Below are 23928 nucleotides of genomic sequence, written 5' to 3'. Positions count from 1 at the left end.
CTGCTGGGGCGGCAGGGTGGCTGGGGCGGGGGGCGGGGGCCGGGCCAAGCAGGGGATCTGGCTGCGACGAGAAGCCGGAGGGGGGGGGGGTTGCGTCTGGGGCGGGGACAGTTCCCTGTCATAGGGAACCGCCCCCACCCCATTTCCGTCCACCTCGGGTTGCCCTCCACTCCCACGGCCACCCCCAACCCCCCCCCAAACATACACACATGCAGCCTGCGCCGATATGAGAACTGAAGGCACCCGCAGGTGAGAACCCAGGCTGGGCGCCTCCCCAGATATAACCCACCTCCCTAGGGGGCAAAAGGGGAAGGGTTCTGGCCCAGGTTTAGTCAACAGAGGGAGAGCCCAGTCCTGGGGACACTCTTGACTAAGGGCTCTTGACCCCAGGTTCAGCCCATCTGAGGGAGTTTTTCCCTCCAGAATGGGGTGGACATTCCTGTCCCAGAGTAACCCCACATCTGGAGGGAACTCCTGTGCCTGCCTGCCTGTGGGAACATCAGGACTTCCCTCTCACCCATAGTGACTGCATCTGGGGTCTGCCCTGGCTGGGGAAGCTTTTCTGGGAGAGGTTTCTCTTGGCCTGATCAACCCCCGCCCCCGCCCCCCGCCGGCCCCCTACCCTGAGAACCTGCATTTGGAGGAACCCTGTCCTGGGAGTGTGTCCCTCTGCCAGCACCTCTGGGCTCACACATCAGGACAGTCTCCTCTACCCCAGAGGCAGTGACTTCTGGAAACAGGAATTCTGGATGCATTTGGAGGGGCCCCATCCCAGGACAATGACAGACTCCTCCTTCCCCAGGACCCCCTTGGCCAGGATGGAACTGAAGGCCGAGGAGGAAGAGGTGGGTGGCGTCCAGCCGGTGAGCATCCAGGCCTTTGCCAGTAGCTCCACGCTGCACGGCCTGGCCCACATCTTCTCCTACGAGCGGCTGTCGCTGAAGCGGGCGTTGTGGGCCCTGTGCTTCCTGGGCTCACTGGCTGTGCTGCTATGCGTGTGCACCGAGCGTGTGCAGTACTACTTCCACTACCACCACGTCACCAAGCTCGACGAGGTGGCGGCCTCCCAGCTCACCTTCCCTGCCGTCACGCTGTGCAACCTCAATGAGTTCCGTTTTAGCCAAGTCTCCAAGAATGACCTGTACCATGCCGGAGAACTGCTGGCCCTGCTCAACAACAGGTGGGTGGCTCCCACCCACCCTCCAGCTCCACTCCTGGAGTTGCTTGAGTCCTGACTACCAGGCATGCCATCAGAGTGCTTGCCTCCCTCCCTGTCCCACAATACAGACCAGCCAACTCTGCCTTCCAGCCCTCCCCAAACCTGCCACTCAAAGCAGAGGAGTTGGGGTCCTGCTGAGCACCCAATTAAAGGCACCCCATCTCTGATCCCAGCACAGTCTAAAATAGCTCTGCCCCCACTCAACCAGATTTGTGAGACATCATCACGCTCTCTGGAGTGACATTCCTCCCCTCCCCAACTATGTCTTGACCTTCTCCTCACTCCAGGGATGGGGGAGGGGCTAGACCATCTTTAAAGTATAAAACCCATTGCTATCAAGTCGATTACCGACTCATAGCGGCCCTACAGGATACAGTAGAACTGCCCCGTAGAGTTTCCAAGGGGTGCCTGGCAGATATAGAGACTATAATATAAAGCCATAGCTCCTGCCCCCCTCTCTCTGCCCATTCCACCCTTATCCATGCTCCCTCTTTCCCATGTGCTGAGATGTGCTACTCCCTGGGCAGCCACTACAAATCCTCCTGTCTTCTCAGACCCCATGTGGCAGGTCCTCTGGACATGCCCAGCTCTCCTTCCTTGCCCATGTCCAGGCCTGATTCCCAAGGGGAGGTGCTCCTCCCTCACCCCCCAATTTGGGTATGGGATGTTGGAGGCCAAAGGAAGGCAGGAACCGAAGGTCATGCTGATCTCTACACCGCTCACCCTTGGGCTCCAGGTATGAGATACCAGACACACAGATGGCAGATGAAAAGCAGCTGGAGATATTGCAGGACAAGGCCAACTTCCGCAGCTTCAAGCCCAAGCCCTTCAATATGCGCGAGTTCTATGACCGTGCGGGGCACGACATTCGCGACATGCTGCTCTCCTGCCATTTCCGGGGCGAGGTTTGTAGCGCTGAAGACTTCAAAGTGGTGAGTGAGTCCCCTGGTGTGGGCCATTACATCAGCCTGGCCCCAGAGGAGCAGGAAGAAGAGGAGGAGGAGGAGAGGAGCAGGCTACTCTAGAAGAGGGAACTGTGCGTCACCCCTCTACCAGGAAGGGTTGTTGCTTAGCACAGGGGCACATTTGCTCAGTGTGAGGGCCTGACCTCAGGCTTGCGTCCATGATGGTGGAAGAGTCTGTAGCATACAACACACACATGCACACACACACACTCCCACTTCTAGACCTTACCAAGCTTACCTTCTGTGCCATACACAGGTGATAGAGCTGGAGGTAATGGTGGGTAAGCTTTGGCCTTGCTATTTGGAGTGAGGTCCAAGAACCAGCAACATCAACATCAGATCTGGGAGTTTGAAAGAAAAGCAGAATTTCACCACCATCACCCCACCCCCAGTGCTACTGAATCAGAATCTGCATTTACTTATTATAATTCAGATCTGAACACACAAAGTTTGAGAAGCACTGTGAAACATGGGACGTAAGGGAAACTTGCTCTTAAATACACGTCATTCTCTTTGGGCCAGCCTTCTCATACACACACACACACACGCATGCACACACGCACACACGCACACACATACCCTATTTAGGCTTCACCCAACTCTCATTGTCAGAAAGAGCCGCAGAGCCAGGCCTGAGGAAGGGAGATGATTCAGGATGCACAGTCATGGCTAAACTGGAGTCTCCTTTCACTTCTTAAGGTGGAGATGCTCCCACAAACACCCTACACCCCATCAATGGGACTGCCTTAAAGCGAGCATCCCAGGGAGGGTGTGGGGGAGCCTACTTTGGTATCGGATGTGCCAAGTGACCCTGGATGAGACACACAGATTCCTAAGAAGGGCTACGAACCAGGAAGAGGGTAGCAAGAGATCAGAGCTAAAACCATGTATGAATAATAACACTAAGTGAGAGGACAGCACTTGTAATTCTTCAGAATAATTGCCAGGCTGTCCCTCAATTCTCTTTAATAGAATCAGCCATATTATCTCCATTTTATAAATGCTTGGACTGAGGTACAGAGAGGTACAGTGAGTTGCCCAAGATCACAGAGCTGGTTACTGACAGATTCAGGATTATAATTCATGCCTCCATAAGTCCCAGCGCGTTAATAGTGCTGACCCTGGAATTATTGTGTCCATTTCCAGTTCTTTCACTGCTCTTTCAAAACCCAGTCTCCCCTAGGCCACTCTTGCACTCCATGCGTACTCCTAACTTTCCACTCTCCAATCTCCCTTTCTCTCTCTGCTCATTTCTTTCCCAACTTGCTTGCTTCCTCCCAGCATTGTGGAGACATGAACTGTATCTGTTCATGTAGAAAGGCTGGAGCCATGGTAATACATGGTCTTTCCTGCTGAAGTGACACAGGACTTCCCAATCTCTTTAAGCGCTGCTCTTCCGACCCATTTCATGGGACTTTGTCCATCCTCCTGGACAAACATTACATGACCACACTTCTTGCTGAGCCAAGATGATGGGAATGTTAGCCTGGATGCAAGCACAACTTCCTTACCTCTTTTCCTTCTTTATAACAGGAGAGTCCTGGGTTCCCCAGAGCCTGAGACCAAGTGGGTTCCCAGGCTCATCCACCAACCATATTCCCAAGAGTAGTAGAACTGTAGGTGAAGATGGAAGTGAAAGCCAAAGCCCTCCCCCATCCCAACACACCTCAAGCTGCAGGCAGAAGGGACCACCAAGAAAGCTGGAGAATTTGACTCAACCTGGGAAGGTGTTAAGGTGTAAGGTTGAGATACAGTTAGTCTATACAAAGTGCTCAGTTGAGGCTCCATTTGTCCGTTGTGTTCAGAAGGATTGTAGTGGTAATGCTGAGGCATATTTGGTTTATGGTAATGAAGATACTCAAATGTGATTGGCCCATGTTGTCTGAGGGGACAATTCTAAGCAGCCAGATGGAGATATGATTGCTTCACAATTTCTGAAGTAATCTCAGTTCTTCCTCATACTGGGCCTGCAGGCCCCACTGTGGCACTTCTTGTTTTGCAGCTGTCAGGGAAAACCTGGTCTTCATAGGTTTCTCAGCCTATGTCAAAGACCTAGCCCTGAATCTGGGTAGACCCAAACCACTCAGCCCGCCTTCTCCCTCTACCCTCTCTGGTTGACCTAACTGGCAGCTCCTTTCCGCGTCAAGGACTCTACCACTTCTGCTCAAACATATATTCCAGATGTGAGTCCTTGTCTGACATCTCCTTGGTAGAGAAGAAAGTCCTTAGCAGTCTCTTCCAGCTCCCCTGTCCCAAGGGGCCTGGACTCTCCCTACCTGGTGCTCCCTCTTTCTCTCCTTTCCTTAGTCTCATAATTAATATCTGATTCTCCTTGTCCTTCTTCTGCCAGGTCCAGAGGTTTGTGGGGGTGTGTATCTAGGTCCTTGGCAGTTGTGGCACTGACAAGAAACATCTGTCGGTAGGGTTAGGACTTAGGGGAAAACATCTTGGCAGTCTTCTGCAACCTGGAGAACAGAGTTCTTAAAGAGGTCCATGCCCTCACTGAAAGTGTTTGCCAGATATAGTACACATGGGTAAATGTAAACTCTTCTGTGGATTCCCAAGGGCAAACCTCATCCAAACAATAAGAGCCCACTTCCAGGAATGGAAAAGTTGCAGCTGGAGGCTAGGGGTTGCTTCGGTCCCTCAAAGCCCTCAGATCCCCTGACTGGAGTCTGCAGTGGCAGAAAGATCCTCCCAGATGTGCTTTTGAATCCAGCTCTACCACAGGGGATGGACTGGTGGTCACCGAGTGTTTGACCAGGGTCCATCCCCCCAGATGTGAGTCAGCTTGGGAGCGTGAATGTGGGGAGCCTTGGCTAAATCTGGAAGAAAACTGGTTTAGAAATGCTTTGGAGCTAAAGTGGCAGACAGACAATGGGTGGAGTACCCCCACAGCAATTGGGCTGGGTAGGCTCCCTCCTGAGCTACCAAAAGAGCAACCAAAGGCCCAACTGTGGGGCCTCCTCTTCCCTGGCCATCTCCTTTCCTTCCTGGTGAGATGCTCGGTTGCCAGGGCAACAGGGTCTGAAACTCCACTCTTCCACCCTACCTTGAGGCCAGCCAGGCCAAGGCAGGGCAGGGGTTCTATGGAGGAGGGCTGGGGGTGCAGCTGTCTGGGCGGGGGCTGGGGAATGAGCACAGTCGCAGCTGGTGCCAGCCTCCAGCTGCACCTTATCAGTCCCTGGCAGTGGGAGCTGCCGATGTGGCTGGAATGTTGAGCAGCACCAAGGGGAGGGGGCTGGCAGATGGTTGCTCAGTCTGCCCTATGCCACCTCCCCTCCTCCAGCCGAGATCCAGAGCCTTTACATAGGGGAGAGAGAAGCAGGAATTCATTTCTGGACCCTGGAAGAGAAGGAAGGGGAGAGCAGAGAATGGAAATCCTGGGGCTGAGTGTGCTGTGGGTATAGTAGTCTCTCTTGAGAACTGGGAGGAACTGGGGGGCAAGAGATAGGGGGCCAGGAATCCCTGGAGGGCCAACAAGGGTCTCCCCCAGGGCCTTGGAGTGGGGAAAGGAATCCCCCAGAGGGGAAATGGACTGAGGGCATGGGGCACAGAAATCCCCCTAGGGTTTGATATTCCCTCCTGCATCCTGGAGCCCCTGGGGAGGTGAGATGCTGACATGAGAGGCCAGTGTGGGTGGGTGATCCTGGGACACAGAAGGAGAAGGGAGAGGTAATTTGAAACCAAGCAGAGCCAGGGATGGGGGGGGGTGTCCCATGGTGAGCCAGGACCAGCATGGGAGCTGATATGCTCCACCCCTTCACTGACACCCACAGACAACGAGTCCCTGGGGAGGGTTACAGCAGGGTTCTGTTCCCTCCAGCCAGGCAGGAAGTGTGGGGTGCTGCTGCTGAGAGAAAAAATTGCCCAGACAACAGAAAGAGTCATGGGCTACCCTACCCAGGGCCTGAGTGGTCTGCTTTAGGGGAAGTGGGAGGCATGCACAGACTGCAGAGGGTTAAGAGAGACTGGAGTGGAGAGTTTAACTTAGGAATTCTTGGATACCCCTCCTGCCTTACCCTTCCCATCTCTAGGAAGTGCATGAGCTAGATATAGGAGGTTGGGAAAAGGAGACTGGGGTGGTGAAGGGGCAGAACAAATTGCAGGAGTCCAGGGGATCCCAGGTTGGTGTCTCTCTCTCCCTTTCTCTCTCTCACATACATACTTGCATAAACATCCTTTAGGTAACTTGGATTCCCAGCCATTCCTGACTCCACTCCTTTCCCAGACTTCCATCAGCTAAGAGGCCACTCTAGCTAATAGATCTCCTGGCCATTGGCTAAAGTAATAGGAAATTGATGTAAGTAACTAAGTGTCTCTGGGGGCAGAGCCCAGAAAGGAGGGGTGTGGAGGAGGAGGAGCACTTCCAAGCTTTGGGTCTTCTCCTCAGCCCAGCCTGTGGAGAACTAGCCTGCACCCAGTGTGTGGTCAGGAGCAGAGGATGAGGCCTGAAGAGAAGTTGTGCGTGGTGGTTGCATCTGAGCAGGCTTCCACTTTGTGGAAAACAACTTGAACTTTGGGAGTGGAGGTGAAGATTAACTGTTGGGAATGAGGAACTGGGGTTGGGGAGTGTCGGGCTTCACTTTGTTGAGTGCTACTTTATTCATTCCTGGAACAGACAGAACCACTTATAAGTGCCAGGCCCTTTGCTGGGTGCAGGGGTATGTACAGTGGTAAACAGGCAGACTCTGTCCCTGCCTTCAGGGAACTTAGAGTTCAGTGCAGGCCCAGAGATGAAGGGGTTAAGGGTTCTACTGAAGGAAGTGGTTGGGCTTCTGAGCAAGGAGTAATGTGGTAGAGATGAGGGGACCCTCAAAATCTAGGTGTGGTCCTGAATTTCTTTCTAAACTCCCCTGCCCAGCTCAGCTATTCAGAAAATTCCAGTTTTATAGAATGTGCTGGTGTCTGACCCACCCCATCCCACCCTCCCCATCTGATGAACCAGCCCTGTTCTCTACAGCAGGAGTAATTTTCCTGCCTTGGCCCAGGCCTCCCTACCGCCCGTGCCCCCCGCCCCCCCAAAGCCTTCCGTCATCTTCAGGGAGCCTCTCCCTCTGGCTGAGAAACTTCTAGTCAGGACCTTGGGTGGAGGCTCTGGGAGGCAAAACTGGGAAAGGGCAGCAAAAACGAGAATTGATACCTAGTCCAGGTGGAGAGGATGGGGCTGGCCATTAGGACTCCTGGGTTCTATTTTGGACATAGTTCCACCTGGCTCCATATCTCAGCTTCCAGGCCCGTTGCTATTTTGCAAGGGTGGGGGGAAGCGCTCAGCACTTCGTTAAACTCTCTTTGTTAAGGGCTGGCCCCTCCTTCAGCCTCTCTGGGGCTCTCCAGTTAGGCCCACACTGGTTCATGTGTAGGACCAACTTTCCTGGCTGCATGTATCAGACAACATATCCTCATGGAAAACTTAGAAATGAGGATGAAGCTGCTGTGTGTTCACACTGAAGTGATGTTCCCTTGAGAAACTATAAAGACAGAGACTACACTACCCCAGGGTTTCCAAGGCCACTCCTGAGGGAGAAAGAGGGCAAGCTGTGATCTTTCTGAGATCCTCTGAGTTCTTGGAAAGAAAAACCTCTCCCACCCTTCACTTCTACACCCCCTCTGTGTGGCTGACAGTCTGGGGGCCTGGGAGGTTTGGGCTGAGGAGCTTAGTGTTGTATGTCTCTCACTGGTGTGTCAAACCAGTGTGCCAGACTGGGAACATCCCTAGGGAAGAGCCTGCTGCAGTGGCCTTGACCACGGAGAGCAGCCAGCCCAGCCTTCCTCCTGACACACTCACTGCATATGTGCCCAAGTGTGTGAGCACAAGTGTGCACCTCTGTGTGTGTCTGAAAGAGAATGTGGATGTAGACAAGAGTGTGAATTGGAAGTGTGCGGATGTGCACAGGGACACACATACCGAGCTCGGTACGTATGGCTGTGGGAGAGGGCTTGTGTGCAGGCAAACCTCTGGTCTCATGTGGAGCACATACCAGCAAAATTATCATCTCTTTCAGCTGTGCTTCGCTGTTGACAAATTCCCTGTCATGCTTTAGCTCATGTGATCCTCATAATTCTGGGAGGCAGGAAGGATATTAGTATCTTCATTTGAAAGATGAGAAAACTGAGGCTCAGAGAGGTTATGTGACTTGCCTGAGGTCACACAGCCAGTAAATGAGAGAATGGGACCTTGACCTCAGATACTCTAAGTCCAGGTTCTTTGTGTGTGACTGTGAGAGCAGGATTGTGTGGTGGACAAGAATTCCCAGGCTCCCCAGGTGCCCATGCCCTGTGGTAAGGCAGGAAGGGAAAGGAAAGGGTGCAAGAGGGAGATCCTAAGAACCCTGCCCCCATAGCCTGAGTGCACCAAGTCTTTTGACCCCTGTGCCTTTTCACTGCACCATCTGGCCAAGCCCCAACCATAGATGAATCCACCACTGGCTTTCCTCAGGGTGGCACTAGCACAACCAAGCTCTAGCAGAGGAAGTCACACAACAGGGGAGCCTGGTAACACATTGTGTTGAAGATCAATATCTTTCAATGGACCTGCAGCATTGTTGGCAACCCCACCATGTTTTCTGGTCAGCTTGCTCTCTCCAACTACTACTACAAACTTCTCCATTCTTCTCAAACAGCTACCTTAAGACCTTGCCTCCCCCTTTACAAAGAAAACAGAAGCCTCAGACAAGCTCTCCCCCTTCTTCTGGGTACCAAACCCCAGGGGGACCATCCATCTTATCTAGGACAAAACATTGACCTATTCTTTCCATTCCATCCCCTTCTGCCTTTTTGGGAACTTTACCCTAATAAAGTATGTCTCTCCCTCCTCTACAGTCAGTGGCTGCTTCTCAAGTAGAACCTTTCCATCAACATTGAAACACACTAAAGATTCTTAAAATATGTAACTATAATGACAGCTAACTTTTATTGAGCACTTACTTTGTACTGAAGTCCCTGGGTGCTGCCAACGGTTTGCACTTCACTACTAACAAGAAGGCCCAAAGCTTGGAAGTGCTCCTTCTCCTCCCCACCCCTCCACCCTAAAGGTTGGCAGTTCAAAACCACTCAGCAGCACCACATAAGAAAGACCTGGCAATCTGCTTCCATAAAGATTATTGTTATTGTTATTGTTATTTGCTGTTGAGTCAATTCCGACTCATGGTGACCATAAAGATTACAGCCAAGAAAATCTTATGGATCGGTCCTACTCTGTAACACATGGGGTCAGCATGTGTTTTTTTTTTTTTTTTTTTTGGTACTATCTATCAGGTTTTGGGCTAAGATAAAGATCAAAAAGCAAACCTCTTTCAATTTTACAGCACCCTCCAATTCCCATACTATGTCTTTGCTTCTTCACAAAGTTCCTAAAAGTGATGTACATATTCCACCATCTCTGTTTTCTTCTGTCTCATGTATTGTCTAATCCACTCCAGGCTGTCTTCTTCCCCCATCCCCACCACTCCACCAAAATGGTTCTAGCTAAGGCTTTTAGTGACTCCCATGTTGCCAAATCCAACAAACACTTTTTTATCCTTGATCTCTTAATAGCATTCAAAATAGTTGGCCATCATCTCCTTTTTGAACGACTGTCTTTCCTGACAACCACACTTTCCTGGTGTTCCTCCTGCTTGTAGCCACTCCTTCTCATTCTCTGCCAGTTCATTCTCTTCTGCTTGGCCATTAAATGTTGGCACTACTCAAGGCTCAGTCCCAAGCTTTGCTCTTCTTTTAAATTGTAAGTCTACCGCTTGATGAATTTTTACATTGGTATACGTGGGGGGTGAACGTCATAGAGTATATGTATACTCCATCCAGTATATACTCTTTTGTGTCTGCCTTCTTTTGCTTATGATGATTTCTGTGAAATTCAGCCACTTTGTTGTTTGTAGCAGTAGTTGGTTCTCTTTCAATGCCATGTAATAGCTCATTATATGAATATACCACAATTTATCTATTTGACTGTGGCTAGACATTTGGGTTGTTACTAGTTTTGACTAGTATAAATAAAGCTACTATGAACATTTTTGTACATGTCTTTTGGTTGACATATGCACTCATTTATTTTGAGTATATAAGTAGAAGCTATGGCTAAGTCATAGGGTAAGATTCTGTTTAGCTTTAGTGGATACTGCCAAACTAGGCCTTTCTTTTTTTCTATTTTTTTTTTTTTACTTGATATTCTATTCTTGGGCAATCTCATCTTCACTCATGACTTCAATTACCATCTACACACCGACAACTGCCAAATTTATATCTCAGCCCAGCTCTCTCCTCTTAGCATCAGTACCATTGGCCAATTTCTCACTTAACATCTCCACTTGGATGTCTCAAGGCTCCCTAAAACCAGCATGTACAAAGCCAAATTCATCATCTTACCTCCTAAACTAGTCCTTTACCTGCGTCCTGATCTGGTGAGCCACCCTACCATCCACCCAGTTATGCAAACCAGAAACCATCCCTAACAATCCATCTTCCTCACCTCCCTTGACAGAGTCTCCCCATCTTGCCTCCTAAGCATTTCTCCAGTGTATTCTTCCTCCTCTCACTCTACCAACCTGTTCTAAGCTGCTCCATTGTCACCTGTACCACTGCAGTGGCTGCTTAACAGGTCTCCTGGCAGCCCCGCTGGCTCCTCCAGCCCACCCTTCACTCTGCAGCCAGAGTAGTCTTTTCAAAATCCAGATCTCATCGCCTGGAATGGTTTCACAGGTTGTCTCACATTGCTCTTGGACCACAGTCTTTGCTGTGGCCTTTGAGGCTCTACGTGGTCTGGGTCCTGCCTGACTCTCCAGTCTGCTCTTGCCCACCTTTCTATCCACAACAGCCTTCTCTCAGACCTCTCTCCTCAGGGTTTTTTCATAGATTCTGTTCTCTGTCTGGACTACCCCCTCCCTGCAACACATACATGCACACAGACCTTTACCTAACTACTTCTTTAGATTGTAATTCAAACATCATTTCCTCAGTAAATCCTTCTTTGATTCCCCAGTCTGGGCCAGGTTCCCCTGACATTCGCCCCCATGGAAACATATTATTTCTTTCATAGCACTTATCATAGTTTGTAATTAAACATTTATTTTTGTAATTTTTTAAAATTGATGTCTGTCTCCCCCATTAGACAGTAAGCTCCATGATTTGTCTCCATTGTGTCCTTAGCTCATAGACATTCAGGAAATGTTTGATGAGTAAATGAGAGAATGAAGAATGAGGGATTTGGAGATGGATGACTCAATTCTAGTCTCAATCCCACTACTTGCTCTTGGTGCCTCAGTTTCCTCATTTGTCATATGGGGGTGAATTTACGCACATCTGCATATTTCACTGAGTTGTACAAGGATCCTATGAGATATCAATTGAAACCCACGAGCTATTCTACAGATGTGTGAGCGGTTAGGTTCAGAAAGAAACAGAGAGAAAGCCAGAAACTATATAGTCATCACACATAGTTGACGAGAGGCATGGGGTGGGGAATGACATGGGGGAGGGTTGTGTCCATGGACAGAGGATTCAGAATTGAGGAGAGTTCTGTGTGTATTTTTACTTGGGGTCCTTTGTGTATGCTTGGGGGGCACGTGCTGCTGGATATTTCCTCATCACCCCATTACTGTGAAAACTTTGGATTTGTCACTGGAACTTAGATGATGGTGGGAGAGACTGTTAGGCGAGCAAAGATGGAGAAGGGAGGAAGTACAGTTGTGTCTGTGACTGTTTCCTTGTTGCTCCACAAAAGGTCTATGTATTTGTATAGTGATATGTAGGTGTGCAATGTGGGTCTTTGTGTTGGCGGTGGGGAAGAGCTGTCCAGCCAACTCACTGTCCTTTACATGTGTACTTGCCCTTCTCCCTGGTGGGAGCCTCAAGCTAAAAGCTCCCCCTGCCTCAGTTCCTTCCCTCTGGAAGTCCAATCTACTTTCCTTTACAGGACAAGTCTGAAGGAGGGTGGCAATGCCCTCTATTGGGCACAGAATGCATAAGCAGCCACAGCGTGCCCACTTCAAGACTCAGACTGGGCCTGCTGGCCTCCAACCCAAGTCTGGAACATAGTTCTAGAACGTGTTATGAGGAGATACAAAGAAGGCATACCATGCCCTCTGGGAGCTTAAGGTCTGGTAGGGAGGAAGAAAATGCACACAGGACAGGGAACAGAAAAGCCAGAGGACGACAGCAGGGGCAGGTGGGGAGGCTCTCTCTCCTATCTCTGCAATAACGTATGGGTGTTCTTATCTTCTCACTTATCTGTCTCCAGCCACTGTAGCATTAGGGATTCCTGGTCTTTCCTTTTCCTGTTTCTCTGCGTGGTCTCTGGGTCCTACTCTTTTATTCTCACAGTCCCTCAAGGAGCTCTTAGCATTACCCACCCCTGAAGGGCCTTGAGCAGAACTGGACCCATCAGTCTTTTTCCTGGGTGGACACTAACTATGCCCCACAGAGTCAGGGAAGGCTTCTTGGAGGAGGTTATGTATGAGTAGGATCTTGAAAAATGAATAGGAATTTTCTGGATGTAGTGAACAAGCCTAGTGTGTTTGGAGAATGGGAAGAAGGTCATGGTGGCTGGACTGTATGCTGGAGGGTAGAGAGGTAGGAGGTGAGACTGGAGGGTAAATGCTTTCAGCTTGCAAAGACCTTGTAGGTCCTCCTGAGGGGTTTGGATTTTACCCAGAGATACTGGGGAGTAAAAAAAGGTCTTTAAGCAGAATAATGGTCAGAATTACAAGGCATGGACTGAGTGAGGAGAGACTGCAGGGAGGCAGGGAGATAGGGAGACCAGTTGTGATGCTGTTGTTTAGGCAAGAGATGATGAGGCCAGTCTGAGGCCAGTGTGGTAAGGATGGAAAGGGGCCAGATCATCAAGGCTCCTCTTCTTCTGGGGCCTCTGTGTCCCTGGCAGCAAAGCTGAGGCCAAAGGTCCCACATCAATCAGTTCTGCTGGAACCTGGCACCTTGCCTCCTATCCCCAATATGCCCCAGGATCTCAGCATGCAAATGGAAAAGTGAAGGTGTGTGGGAACAGGGGAGAGAGGAGAAAGAGGAGGGGGAATCTGCCTGGGGTTGCGGGATGGTAAAGGAATGGAGACATCCCAGGGGACTTGTCCAGCCCCCAGTGCTCCTCCTCTGGCCCTATACAGGAAGGGTTAATCCATTTTACCTCCCTCTCTCCCTCTCCCTCCCTCAGGTCACCTTCTTGGCCCTGGAGAGTTGGCTGGTGGCTCAAGTTCCTCAACTAGTAGCCCTGAGTAATCAAAGCACATAGAGGGGCCAGGGGCCTGGGGGCAGAAAATGCAAATTGAGGGCAGAGGGAGCCTCAAAACTGAGGGAATGGGGGGTCTGCGAGGCTGATGGTTTGGGGAGCAACCCAGTTTCATTGCCAGTACTCCCCACCTGACCCAGGCCTGTCTCTGCTCTGACCTCAGTTTCTTCTACCCACCAGGAGAAAATTCCTCGAGCTCCTCTCCTGTACTGTTAGGGGGTGGGCAAGCTGGGAGGGTAGTGGGAGCTGCCAGGAAGCTTTTCAGCTGCAGGAGATGGGGTCCCTCCCCCCAGTGCCCAGAACTGGCCACAAATGGGTCTGTGGTCAGTGAGAGGCCTCTGCTAATGGAACCTGGGCTGCCCCACAAGCCACAGAAAGGAGAAGGGGGGGCAGTCCTGGGGAAAGTGACCTAAGTGCAGCTCAGCATGGGGGAGGGTGCTGACCTGAAGTAGAGCTGGAGGTCAGGGGAGCAAGGGGAGGAGAAATGGGGGTCAGGGACTGGTTGAGGGAAATTGGAGGTCAAAGGCGTGACTGCAGGGGAAATGAGTAACTGAAAATAAATTGGGGTCCAGGAAGCGATTGGAAGGGAATTGAGGGGGGTCAAAGAGATAAGTAGGGGGGGAACTGGGTCTAAGGGTATATCAGGGAAACCGGGGGTTAATGAAATAATTGGGGGGACTATGAGTCAGGGAATTAGAGAGGAATCAGGGATCTGAGAGAATGCCTTTAGGGTGTTTGGGGCACAGATATCCTAGAGGAATAACCTGGCCAGGAGAGAATGAGGGGACTCAGAATTGAAGTATAGAAACTGAGGAAAGAGATTGTGGATGAGATAGCAAGAGTGTGTATATTGGGGGCAGGGGGAGAGTTGCTGGGTGCTTGAGGTCATCCTGGCAGTGGGTGCTGGGCCAACCTCACCTCGGTAAAATGAGGACCAGGAGCCCCAGCCCTAGGCTGGACCCCTGGGATCCTCTAGAGCTTTCTACTCTGTCTTCAACCCTCTCTGTCCTGCTGAAGCTGGTGAAAGGAAAGGGGCTCCGAGCCCCGCTCCTCCCCATCAGCCTCCCTTTCTCATTGCCATCAATTATTCATCAGCCCAGATTACCGCCCTCCCTGGCAGGCCAGGCTGGTCCTCCTCTCACGCCCCGCCCTGCTTCAACCACATTGCCACAGAGGCCTCAGCAAGGAAGGACAGCCAGCCAGGCTCAGAGACCTGACGGATAGGCTAGGTGACTGGCACTGCTGGATCCTGCCTGGGATTGCATCCCTTCCCCACAGCACCTTCCCCTTTCTCTTGCCAAGACCCTGGTACCAGGAAGCCCCTGAAGAAGATGCCTATCCAGATCTTCTGCTCTGTGTCATTCTCCTCTGGAGAGGAGGCTCCAGGGCCCTTGGGAGATGTTTGGGGTCCCCGCCAGCGGCAGCAACGGGATAACTCAGAATCCAACGAGGAAGAAGAAGAGGAGAAGGAAAAGGAGACAGCGAAGGCGGAGGCCAGTGAGGGGGATTTGCCTGTGGACTTGGTGGCCTTTGCCAAGAGCTGCACACTCCATGGTGCCAGCCACGTCTTTGTGGAAGGGGGTCTAGGGCCTAGGCAGGCCCTATGGGCAGTGGCCTTTGTCCTGGCACTGGGTGCCTTCCTGTGCCAGGTAGGCGACCGTGTTGCTTATTACCTCAGCTACCCACACGTGACTCTGCTAGATGAGGTGGCCACCACGGAGCTGGCCTTCCCGGCGGTCACCCTGTGCAACACTAATGCTGTGCGGCTGTCTCAGCTCAGCTACCCCGACTTGCTCTACCTGGCTCCCATGCTGGGGCTGGATGAAAGTGATGACCCTGGGGTGCCCCTTGCCCCACCGGGGCCTGAGGCCTTCTCTGGGGAGCCTTTTAACCTGCATCGGTTCTACAATCGCTCCTGCCACCGGCTGGAGGACATGCTGCTCTATTGCTCCTACTGCGGGGGGCCCTGCGGCCCTCATAACTTCTCGGTGGTGAGTGGAGGCCCATACCTGGCACAGTACCCATGGGTGTCTGCCACGGTTCATCCTGACCATCACCTCCTGGGGCTGGTGACCATGCCACCCCCTCCACCTGGCCTGCTCAAGCTCTGTGACATGCCCCAAAGAGTCCTGGGCAGAGCTTGCCTGGGAGCCCCAGGATCTGGTGCTAGGCTAATATTCCCAGATCTACATCAGTACCGTTCTCCCTGTTGGAATCTTGAAATATATCTGTACTGGTTGGTAACTAGTTGCTGCCCTGAGGCACCTGGTGTTTCCCTGAATATCCTCTAGCCTCTCCAGCCCTTCCCCAGACCTAGCTGTGACCCAGCAGGGCCCCAGGACCTTGCTCCACCTGTGAGGTCAACCTTTGATCTATTGGTGGGTGCCTGCACCTGGCCAGTTGTTAACTATTTTGACCGTCACCCCTGGACTGAGCTGGAGCAGGTGCCATCTAGTCTCTGGAGGTGCAGGACCAGGAGGTGGAGGGGGCAGGGCAGCAGGGGAGTCAGCCCCTACCTCCGACCCACCACGCCCCTCATCAGCATGTCAGCAGCTCCCACAGCAGTGAGCACCCTTATTTGTTCTTCCTGTGCTCCCTCCTCCAGGCTCCCTGCTCCCTGTCCCCTGCTGGGTATATGAGTGTGTGTGTGTGTGTGTGTGTGTGTGTGTGTGTGTGTGTGTGTGTGGTGAACAACAGGCCTCCTCTGAATCACTTATCTCCCCTCCAGCTCTGACCAAGGAACCAGGGACCTCTTTCTCCTTGGGGAGGTCGGCCCTGGGAGAGTCTGCCTCCCTCTCAGCCCTCCCACCTAGGGACCTATTGAGGTCTGAGGGACTGGCCAGCACCCCATCCTCTCTCTAATCTGGCTTCTGGCTCTGTCTGGCTGGACTCCTTTCCTGCCCCCTCTCCCAGATGCCCAAGGCCTTCCCTCTCCATACACCCATCTATTAGTCCCTGGCTTCTCCCTAGTGTAGGAGCAAGTGGGTATCATCATATAGTGCCTCACGGACTGACTGCAGACAGGCAGGGACATGGAAGATTCTGGCCATTGGACCTCAGGCAGGCCAAGAGGTAACAGGGAGATGGGAGGAAGAGGGTTCCTCTGGGCCAAAGAGCAGACATTTCTCACCCAAAACCACCAGGTGGCAGCAGCAAACCTCTGCTTAGCAACACAGCCCTCTTTAGGGCTCCCAGCCGGCATTAACCACCTCAAGTTGGAGTGTAAAGTCTGGGTGTGTGGTCAGCCTGGAGCTGAGTGTCATGGAAACTGGTAGTGGGGCGGAGGGATTTGAAGTCCTCTGAGTTATCTCTCAGGCTCATTTCTGGAGAGACCAGAATGTTTTCTGGTTGGGGGTGGAGGAAGCTGTTCTAGAAAGGGGGTAGGGTCAAAGACTATTTCCTAGCTATTCCCATCCCCACCCCTTGCTCAAGTCTACCCTGAAACTCTTTGTCTCTCCTTTTCTCTGGGCTGTGTCTGTGCTCACTTTATGATTTGCTTTCTGGACTCTGTCACCACCCAGCAGTAGTAAGAGCACACCCACCCCACTTGTAGGAACTTGGGACATTTAGGGAAGCTGTGGTTAAAGGTCCATGAAGAATTGGCTCGCTCTTCTCTATGTGGCTATGTAATAAGAGCTGTGATAAGAGTCACACTGGGGCATGGAGTGGGGAGAAAGTTGGGAAGCCTGCCCCACAGCTGAGAGCTCTTCTGAGGCCTCCACAGTTCTGCAAAGGGATGACCAAATATGCTACGCTCTGGGCAGTCAGTCCCAAATGCCTGGTGAAACAGTGCTGGAGCTTGGGTGGTCATGGTCCTTGGCATGGCAACTGGGTCTACTTTGGGGCCCTAGTGCCTAAGGGACAGAAACCCTGGTGGTATAGTGGTTAAGAGCTACAGCTGCTAATCAAAAGGTCAGCAGTTTGAATTCACCAAGTGCTCCTTGGAAACTGTATGGGGCAGTTCTACTCTGTCCTATAGTGTCGCTAAGAGTTGGAATCGACTAGCAGCAATGGGTTTGGTTTGGTTTTTTGGTCTATGGGACAATGATGAACATAAGGGGCTAATTGCTGGAGGAAACCAAAAAGCTTAGCTTAGTTTGGAGGCTGGTCTTGGGGAGAGCAGGATTTCAGATGCCTGGGGTGAAATCCAGAAGAGACGAAATGTTTCAGAAGCGCCCCAGGAGCTTGAGCCTGAGGGGAGGAGTTCAAGGAGGGACTGGGGGTCTGGCAGTGATAGTTTCTTAGTGAAGGAGGCATATATGTCATGGTCCTTGCAGGGAAAAGCTTGCTACTCAGGCAGTTCAATGAAAAGACTTTAACAAGGGACTCCTTACAGAGTTGTGCGCAGGGTTAAGGAAACCACGGGGGAGGCTGAGGCACTGACAATAGTTGGAAATTGTAGCCCTGGTGGCATAGTAGTTAAGAGCTCCGCTGCTAACCAAAAGGTTGGCAGTTCAAATCCATCAGCCACTCCTTGGAAACCCTATGGGGCAGTTTTACTCTGTCCTATAAGTCAGAATCGACTAGACGGCAACAGGTATGGTACAGGTATAGGGTTGCTATGAGTCGGAACTGACCCGACAGCACCTAAAAACAACATCAGCTGAAGAAGTAGAGAGAGGAAACAGTGCTATGGAGGGAGGCCTGCTGCAGGATCTACAGGCACTGATGGTGAAACCACTACCAAACTACGGAGGGGTGGGGAGTGGGGAAGGATGAGTACCTGATCTCTCTTTCCTCACATCCTCTGATCCTATTCGGATGCCTCCCATTGGCCAAACCCAACTGGAAGTCCATCCAGGTGGCAAGCGAACTCAGGGGTCAGCTTTCCAGGCCAAACAGCAGGGCAAAGAAGGGTGGAGAATGGGTGGGAGAGGGGTGCAAATGGAGAATGAGTTGTACAGAAGGAATCGTTCTTGAAGGGTGTTGAGATGCTAGCAGCTCGGGGGGCCTGGGAACTTGCTGGGCAGGGATGCTGGCAGGACATCAGGCTCTCCACTCTGCTCCAACAGGTCTTCACGCGGTATGGGAAGTGCTACACGTTCAACTCCGGCCGAGATGGGCGGCCACGGCTGAAGACCATGAAGGGTGGAACAGGCAATGGGCTGGAAATCATGCTGGACATCCAGCAGGACGAGTACCTGCCTGTGTGGGGGGAGACTGGTATGTCATTCTCCTCAGGGGCCACCTGGTCCTGGGCTCCATCTCTCGCGGCTCCCAGACCCAGCCTCAGCGAGGGCACTCCTGGGCTCCATTGTGGAGCCTGAGGCAGAGCTCAGGTCCTTCTCCCTTCCTCCCAGCATCTCTGTCTCCCGACCCTACCTGTCTTCCACACTCACATATCTGTGGCTCTCCCTTCTTGGCTCAGTTACTCTCCAAGGTAACCAGCCATCCTTTTCCATCAGTGGCTGCCACTTGCTCTATAAATAACTCCCTCTCTTCTCTGGTTGCCTGCTGTCTGTCTGGTCTCAGAGGCCTTGGGGCAGAGACAGATAGGAGGGAAGGGAGGAAGTCTGAGATAGTAACAATCTGTGAAAAAGAATCTGAAACCCCCAGAATATATAACAGAAGCCAGGTAAGAAAGGAGGCAACAAGGTTGCAGGGGTCATGGAGCAGCAGGGGACTGTTGGATCCAGAAGGAGGCTAGGGTGGGCTAGGACCCTACAGACCTCCCAGCCAAAGCATATGCTTGCTTATTCCCAGGAGATGTAGGATGTCCCCAGCTCTGAAGGAGACTAAGGAGTCTGAAGCCCTCCCAACACACACACCCTTCATTCCCACAGATGAGACGTCCTTTGAGGCGGGCATCAAAGTACAGATCCATAGTCAGGATGAACCTCCTTTCATCGACCAGCTGGGGTTTGGTGTGGCTCCAGGGTTCCAGACCTTCGTGGCCTGCCAGGAGCAGCGGGTGAGAGGGCCACGGGAGGCTAGCCCCAGGGTGTGGTGTTTAGGGGTCATGATGATGTGGTGGGTGGTCAGTAATGGGAGGGACAGATGAGCTAGGGCCTGGATGGTCATCTGGCTAGTTGGAAGCATGAATGATCTAATGAACGAGAATGCTGTATAAACTCAGAGCCTGCAGAGGGAGAGGGGGCAGGACTCCTGAGTTCTGAGTCTTATTGGAGAAGCACACTAAGGAGACTTGGGAGAAGTCCCCACATCCTCCCCCCCAGCTCCCTGGCTCTCCCAGCAGCTCATCTATCTGCCCCCACCTTGGGGCACCTGCAAAGCTGTTACCATGGACTCGGATTTCTTCGACTCCTACAGCATCACCGCCTGCCGCATTGACTGTGAGACGCGCTACCTGGTGGAGAATTGCAACTGCCGTATGGTACACATGCCAGGTCAGGCCACAGAGCTCCGAGCACAGTCCTAGGGCCCCTTAGCCTGCTCCGCCCTTCATCAGCTTCTCATCCATCAACCTCCTGCCAACCTGGAAGCAAGACCAGCTGGCTTCTCCCTACCCCATTTCCAGCCTCAATCCATACCAATCTGGCTTTCGTCTCTCTGGCCTTAATTCCTGCCTGTAATGGGGAAGGATTGAGTCCACAAGAATGGGCGGGAAGGGTCCAGGAGGGATAGACTGTATGTGTGTTTGGCGGCGGCGGGGGGGGGGGTTCAGCTCAGGACAGACAGGGAGTTGGGCTAGTTCTACCCTCTCATCCTCTATAAGCTTCTATATTCTAGGCCTTTGGCACTACCACCACTACAAAAAAAAGACTCCCTTAATCTCCACCCTGCAACACTGTCTTTTCTCCCCTGTAGGGGATGCCCCATACTGCACTCCAGAGCAGTATAAGGAGTGTGCAGATCCTGCTCTGGGTAAGTGCCCCTGCGCTGGACAGTCTAGGGGAGGAAAGGAGGTGCTGCCAGCCACATACGCAGATATTTCAGACCAAGCTCCCAGAAACTTCAAATAACTCCTGGACCAGGCTTCACCCTCCCCTTTAACAAGGCAGGGAACAGCATTACAGAAGGCCCCTATGAAAAATTAGTGGGGTCACCTGGGAGGGGCCCTCACCCCCACTCATCAGCACCTCAGGTGGTTGACCCTGCAGGGACTTGAAGGAATGAGATTTAGAATTAAGAAATACTCATGGGGAGGCTGGGAGAGGATCAGCAACGGGTGGCCACCCGGCTGAGGTGAAGGGCAGGAAAAGAGACGGGGGGCCTAGGGTTCCCTTGGGCAAGGTGCTGGGAGAAGACCACCACTCAACTGGCGCCTCCCACCTGGCTCGGGTGCAGATTTCCTGGTGGAAAAGGACCAGGAGTACTGCGTGTGCGAAATGCCCTGCAACCTGACCCGCTACGGCAAGGAGCTGTCCATGGTCAAGATCCCCAGCAAAGCTTCAGCCAAGTACCTGGCCAAAAAATTCAACAAGTCTGAGCAGTACATAGGGTAAGGGCTCTGACTGTGACCTTAAGCTGGGGACTGTGAAGGGTATGAGGGGTCTGATGGGAGACAGGCAGGAGGAAGCTGAGATGACATGGGGAAGACCCAAAGAGACTGGGGTGGGTATAGAGGGAAGATCAAGTCAGAATAAGCAGGAGGAAAGCCCCTTTCTCCCCACTCCCTGCTTGGTCTTCTATCTTCATCCTCACTGCTGTAAGTGTGATCAGTTCACACTTCCCAGTGCGCATAGTATCTTTTTGTACAGAACATATCCTTTAACCCTCAGCAACCCCACAAAGCAGGTAGCTCCATTAGCATCTCATTTTATAGATATGGAGACTTAGATTCTGAGAGGTTAACTTGCTAAGGTCACCCAATTAGTAAGGGACAGAGATATGACTTGAACCTAGGTCTCCTCCCCCAACCCCACTGCAGGGAGAACATCCTGGTGCTGGACATTTTCTTTGAAGTCCTCAACTATGAGACCATTGAGCAGAAGAAGGCCTATGAGATTGCAGGGCTCCTGGGTGAGCTACTGATGGCACCTGTTCCCTTCCAGTGCTACGGACATGGCCTGGCCCCCACCACCCAAAGCAGGGTGCTTACCTCTGTCACAGGAGGCTCCCCCACCCCTAGGGGCCTTTCCCCAAATCCTATTGTCTCAGTATGTGGTGAGAAGAGGAGGCTGACACTTCTCGTCCAAAAACCCACTGCTGTCAAGTCGATTCCAACTCATACTGACCTCATAGGGTTTCCAAGGCTGTAAATCTCAACAGAAGTAGACTGCCACATCTTTCTCCTGCAGGGAGGCTGGTAGTTTCCAACTGCCGACCTTTCAGTTAGCAGTCCATTGCTTTAACCACTGTGCCACCAGGGCTCCAAGGCTTCTTTTAGAGACAGGCCTATGTCCATGAGCGCCGGGCAAGGGGTGGATGTGGGACTATCGTACATATCCCTGAAAGTTGGCCCAGACACTGAGAGTGTTCGGTTATTTTGTAAACAATTGTTTTTCCTGAAATATTACCTGTTCTAGAAAAGTAGAAAAATGCAGAAAAGCATTAAAAAAAAAAAAAAAAAACAGTGCCATCGAGTCGATTCCGACCCATAGCGTATATAGGACAGAGTAGAACTGCCCCATAGAGTTTCCAAGGAGCGCCTGGTGGATTCCAACTGCCGACCCTTTGGTCAGCAGCCGTAGGACTTAACCATTATGGGAAGAAAAGAAAAATCCCTCTAGAATCTGGCTTTGCGCTCCTTCTGTACGAAGGCTACCAATCCCCTTGCGAATACGACCTGCCCACCCCTGTCCCAGTGAGCCCGGCTGGCCTCCAAAGTGTCCGGACCCCACTGACCTCCCCGCCGCTCCTGCAGGTGACATTGGGGGCCAGATGGGGCTGTTCATCGGCGCCAGCATCCTCACGGTGCTGGAGCTCTTTGACTACGCCTATGAGGTGAGCCGGCTGGGAGGCCCGGGGCCGGGGCCACGGGGGCGGGATTCCAGCCCACCCACCCCCACGCTGCACCCCCATTGCAGGTCATTAAGCACAAGCTGTGCCGACGAGGGAAGTGTCAGAAGGAAGCCAAAAGGAGTAGTGCCGATAAGGGCGTGGCCCTCAGCCTGGATGACGTCAAGAGACACGTGAGGGAGCAAGCGAGGGGCGCCCTCCCCACCGCCTTCCTCCCCCACCGCCCCAGGACCAGCCACCCCGCCCTTGGCCTCTTCTCTCCTTTCCCTCCCCCACGCCCCAGAGCCAGTCCCTATCCTGTGCCCTTCTCCTAGAACCCTTCCGATAACCAGTCCCTATCCTGTGCCCTTCTCCTAGAACCCGTGCGAGAGCCTCCGTGGCCATCCTGCTGGAATGACTTACGCTGCCAACATCCTACCTCACCATCCGGCCCGAGGCACGTTTGAAGACTTTACCTGCTGAGCCCTGCAGGCCACTGTACCAAAGGCCTAGATGGGGAGGGCTAGAAGAGCAACGGGGCCTGCTGCCCCCATCTGTCTTGGGGACTCACCCCCCACTCTAAGGGCAGCCCCCCATTCCTAGGCAGTCCTTTCTTCTTGTCTGTGGTGAGGAAGGAGTCTTGACCTTAGGGTCTTCTCCCTGCCTCTATTCCATTCTTTTAATTTTTAACAAAACTAATCTAAGAGACACTAAAAAGAGAGAAAGGGGCAAGGGACCTTAGGCTGCCCCTCTCTGCCCCATGCTGCCTCCCCCAGCTCCCAGCCTGAATTCTGTCTGTCTGGCTGTCTGTCATCTGAGTGTCCACCTACATTTGCTGCCACCAGTCACCAAAGTCCTCTCCCAGTGGGGGGTGGAGGGGATTCCCCCCGGGGTCTGTAGTTTTCCTGAAACCAGAGAATGTACCTTGAGGGGGAGGGCTAGTGGAAGGGAGCTTCCCCAGCCTTAAGCGACCCTCTCAGCCCAGTGACCTACCCAACCCCAAGTCTCTGGGCAGGATCTAAGACCCCAGTCCCATCCCCTCACACCATGTGGAGTCTTTAGGGGGCTGGGTGGGGGGATTCACTGAAGAAGTAGATATGGGGGCAAGGTGTGGCCCTGGTGCTGTAGGCCACATCCTGATACCTACAAGCTCACCCTCACCCCAGAGCTGTAGCTGCTGGAGAGAAATCCCAAGAGACAGCCTCCACTGTCCCATAAAAGACCCCGCTGGTTGGCTTCCAGCTCAGGGAGAGGAGCACTGGTGCCTGACCTCACTGGTCCGTCTCCCAGGGGCCCCTGCAGAGGGCCACATCCATAAATTTTCTTATGGAACTCCCCCAAGTCTGCTTCCCCAACTCCATTTGCTTCTCTCAACAACCTCATCTGCATTTTCTATTTCTATATGATACAGACTCTATATTGCTATATCTCTGTATATACTTCCCCCAGCCTTGTCTGTCTCCACCCCATCCCCTCTTGTCTCTGAGAACCACCCGCCCCAAGATCCCCCTTGTGTGTCTCTGCCTCCTCCCTGGTCTCTGAATGCCTTCGCCTGTATAAAGAGTTGGACTCTCTCCCCTGGTGTCTGTACTGTGTACACACATCCCTCTGAGAAGCACAAGGAGACGACACGCGCATTGTAACCTTCGCACTGTCTTGGTGGCGAC

General features: G+C 52.4%; 1 protein-coding gene across 2 annotated transcripts; it reads left to right on the top strand.

The window, feature by feature from the left end:
• Window positions 1-818: 818 nt before the first annotated feature.
• Window positions 819-22887, top strand: ASIC1 (acid sensing ion channel subunit 1). 2 transcript variants are annotated; one of them, XM_064284245.1, is made up of 11 exons: window positions 819-1180; window positions 1956-2151; window positions 18433-18583; window positions 19204-19331; window positions 19617-19767; window positions 20189-20245; window positions 20669-20822; window positions 21252-21343; window positions 22188-22267; window positions 22351-22455; window positions 22640-22887. In XM_064284245.1, exons 1-11 carry the CDS (start codon window positions 819-821, stop codon window positions 22742-22744), a joined length of 1581 nt encoding a protein of 526 aa, XP_064140315.1. In that variant the 3' UTR covers window positions 22745-22887. The 2 variants fall into 2 exon arrangements, with proteins under 2 accessions (XP_064140315.1, XP_064140316.1); XM_064284246.1 differs by lacking the exons at window positions 819-1180; window positions 1956-2151 and adding an exon at window positions 14637-15411.
• Window positions 22888-23928: the final 1041 nt, after the last annotated feature.

Source organism: Loxodonta africana, chromosome 4, assembly GCF_030014295.1.
Source record: "Loxodonta africana isolate mLoxAfr1 chromosome 4, mLoxAfr1.hap2, whole genome shotgun sequence".
In the NCBI taxonomy this organism is placed as follows: domain Eukaryota; kingdom Metazoa; phylum Chordata; class Mammalia; order Proboscidea; family Elephantidae; genus Loxodonta; species Loxodonta africana.
The sequence above is the reverse complement of the archived record's forward strand: the minus strand, read 5'-3'. Positions and strand labels throughout refer to the sequence as shown.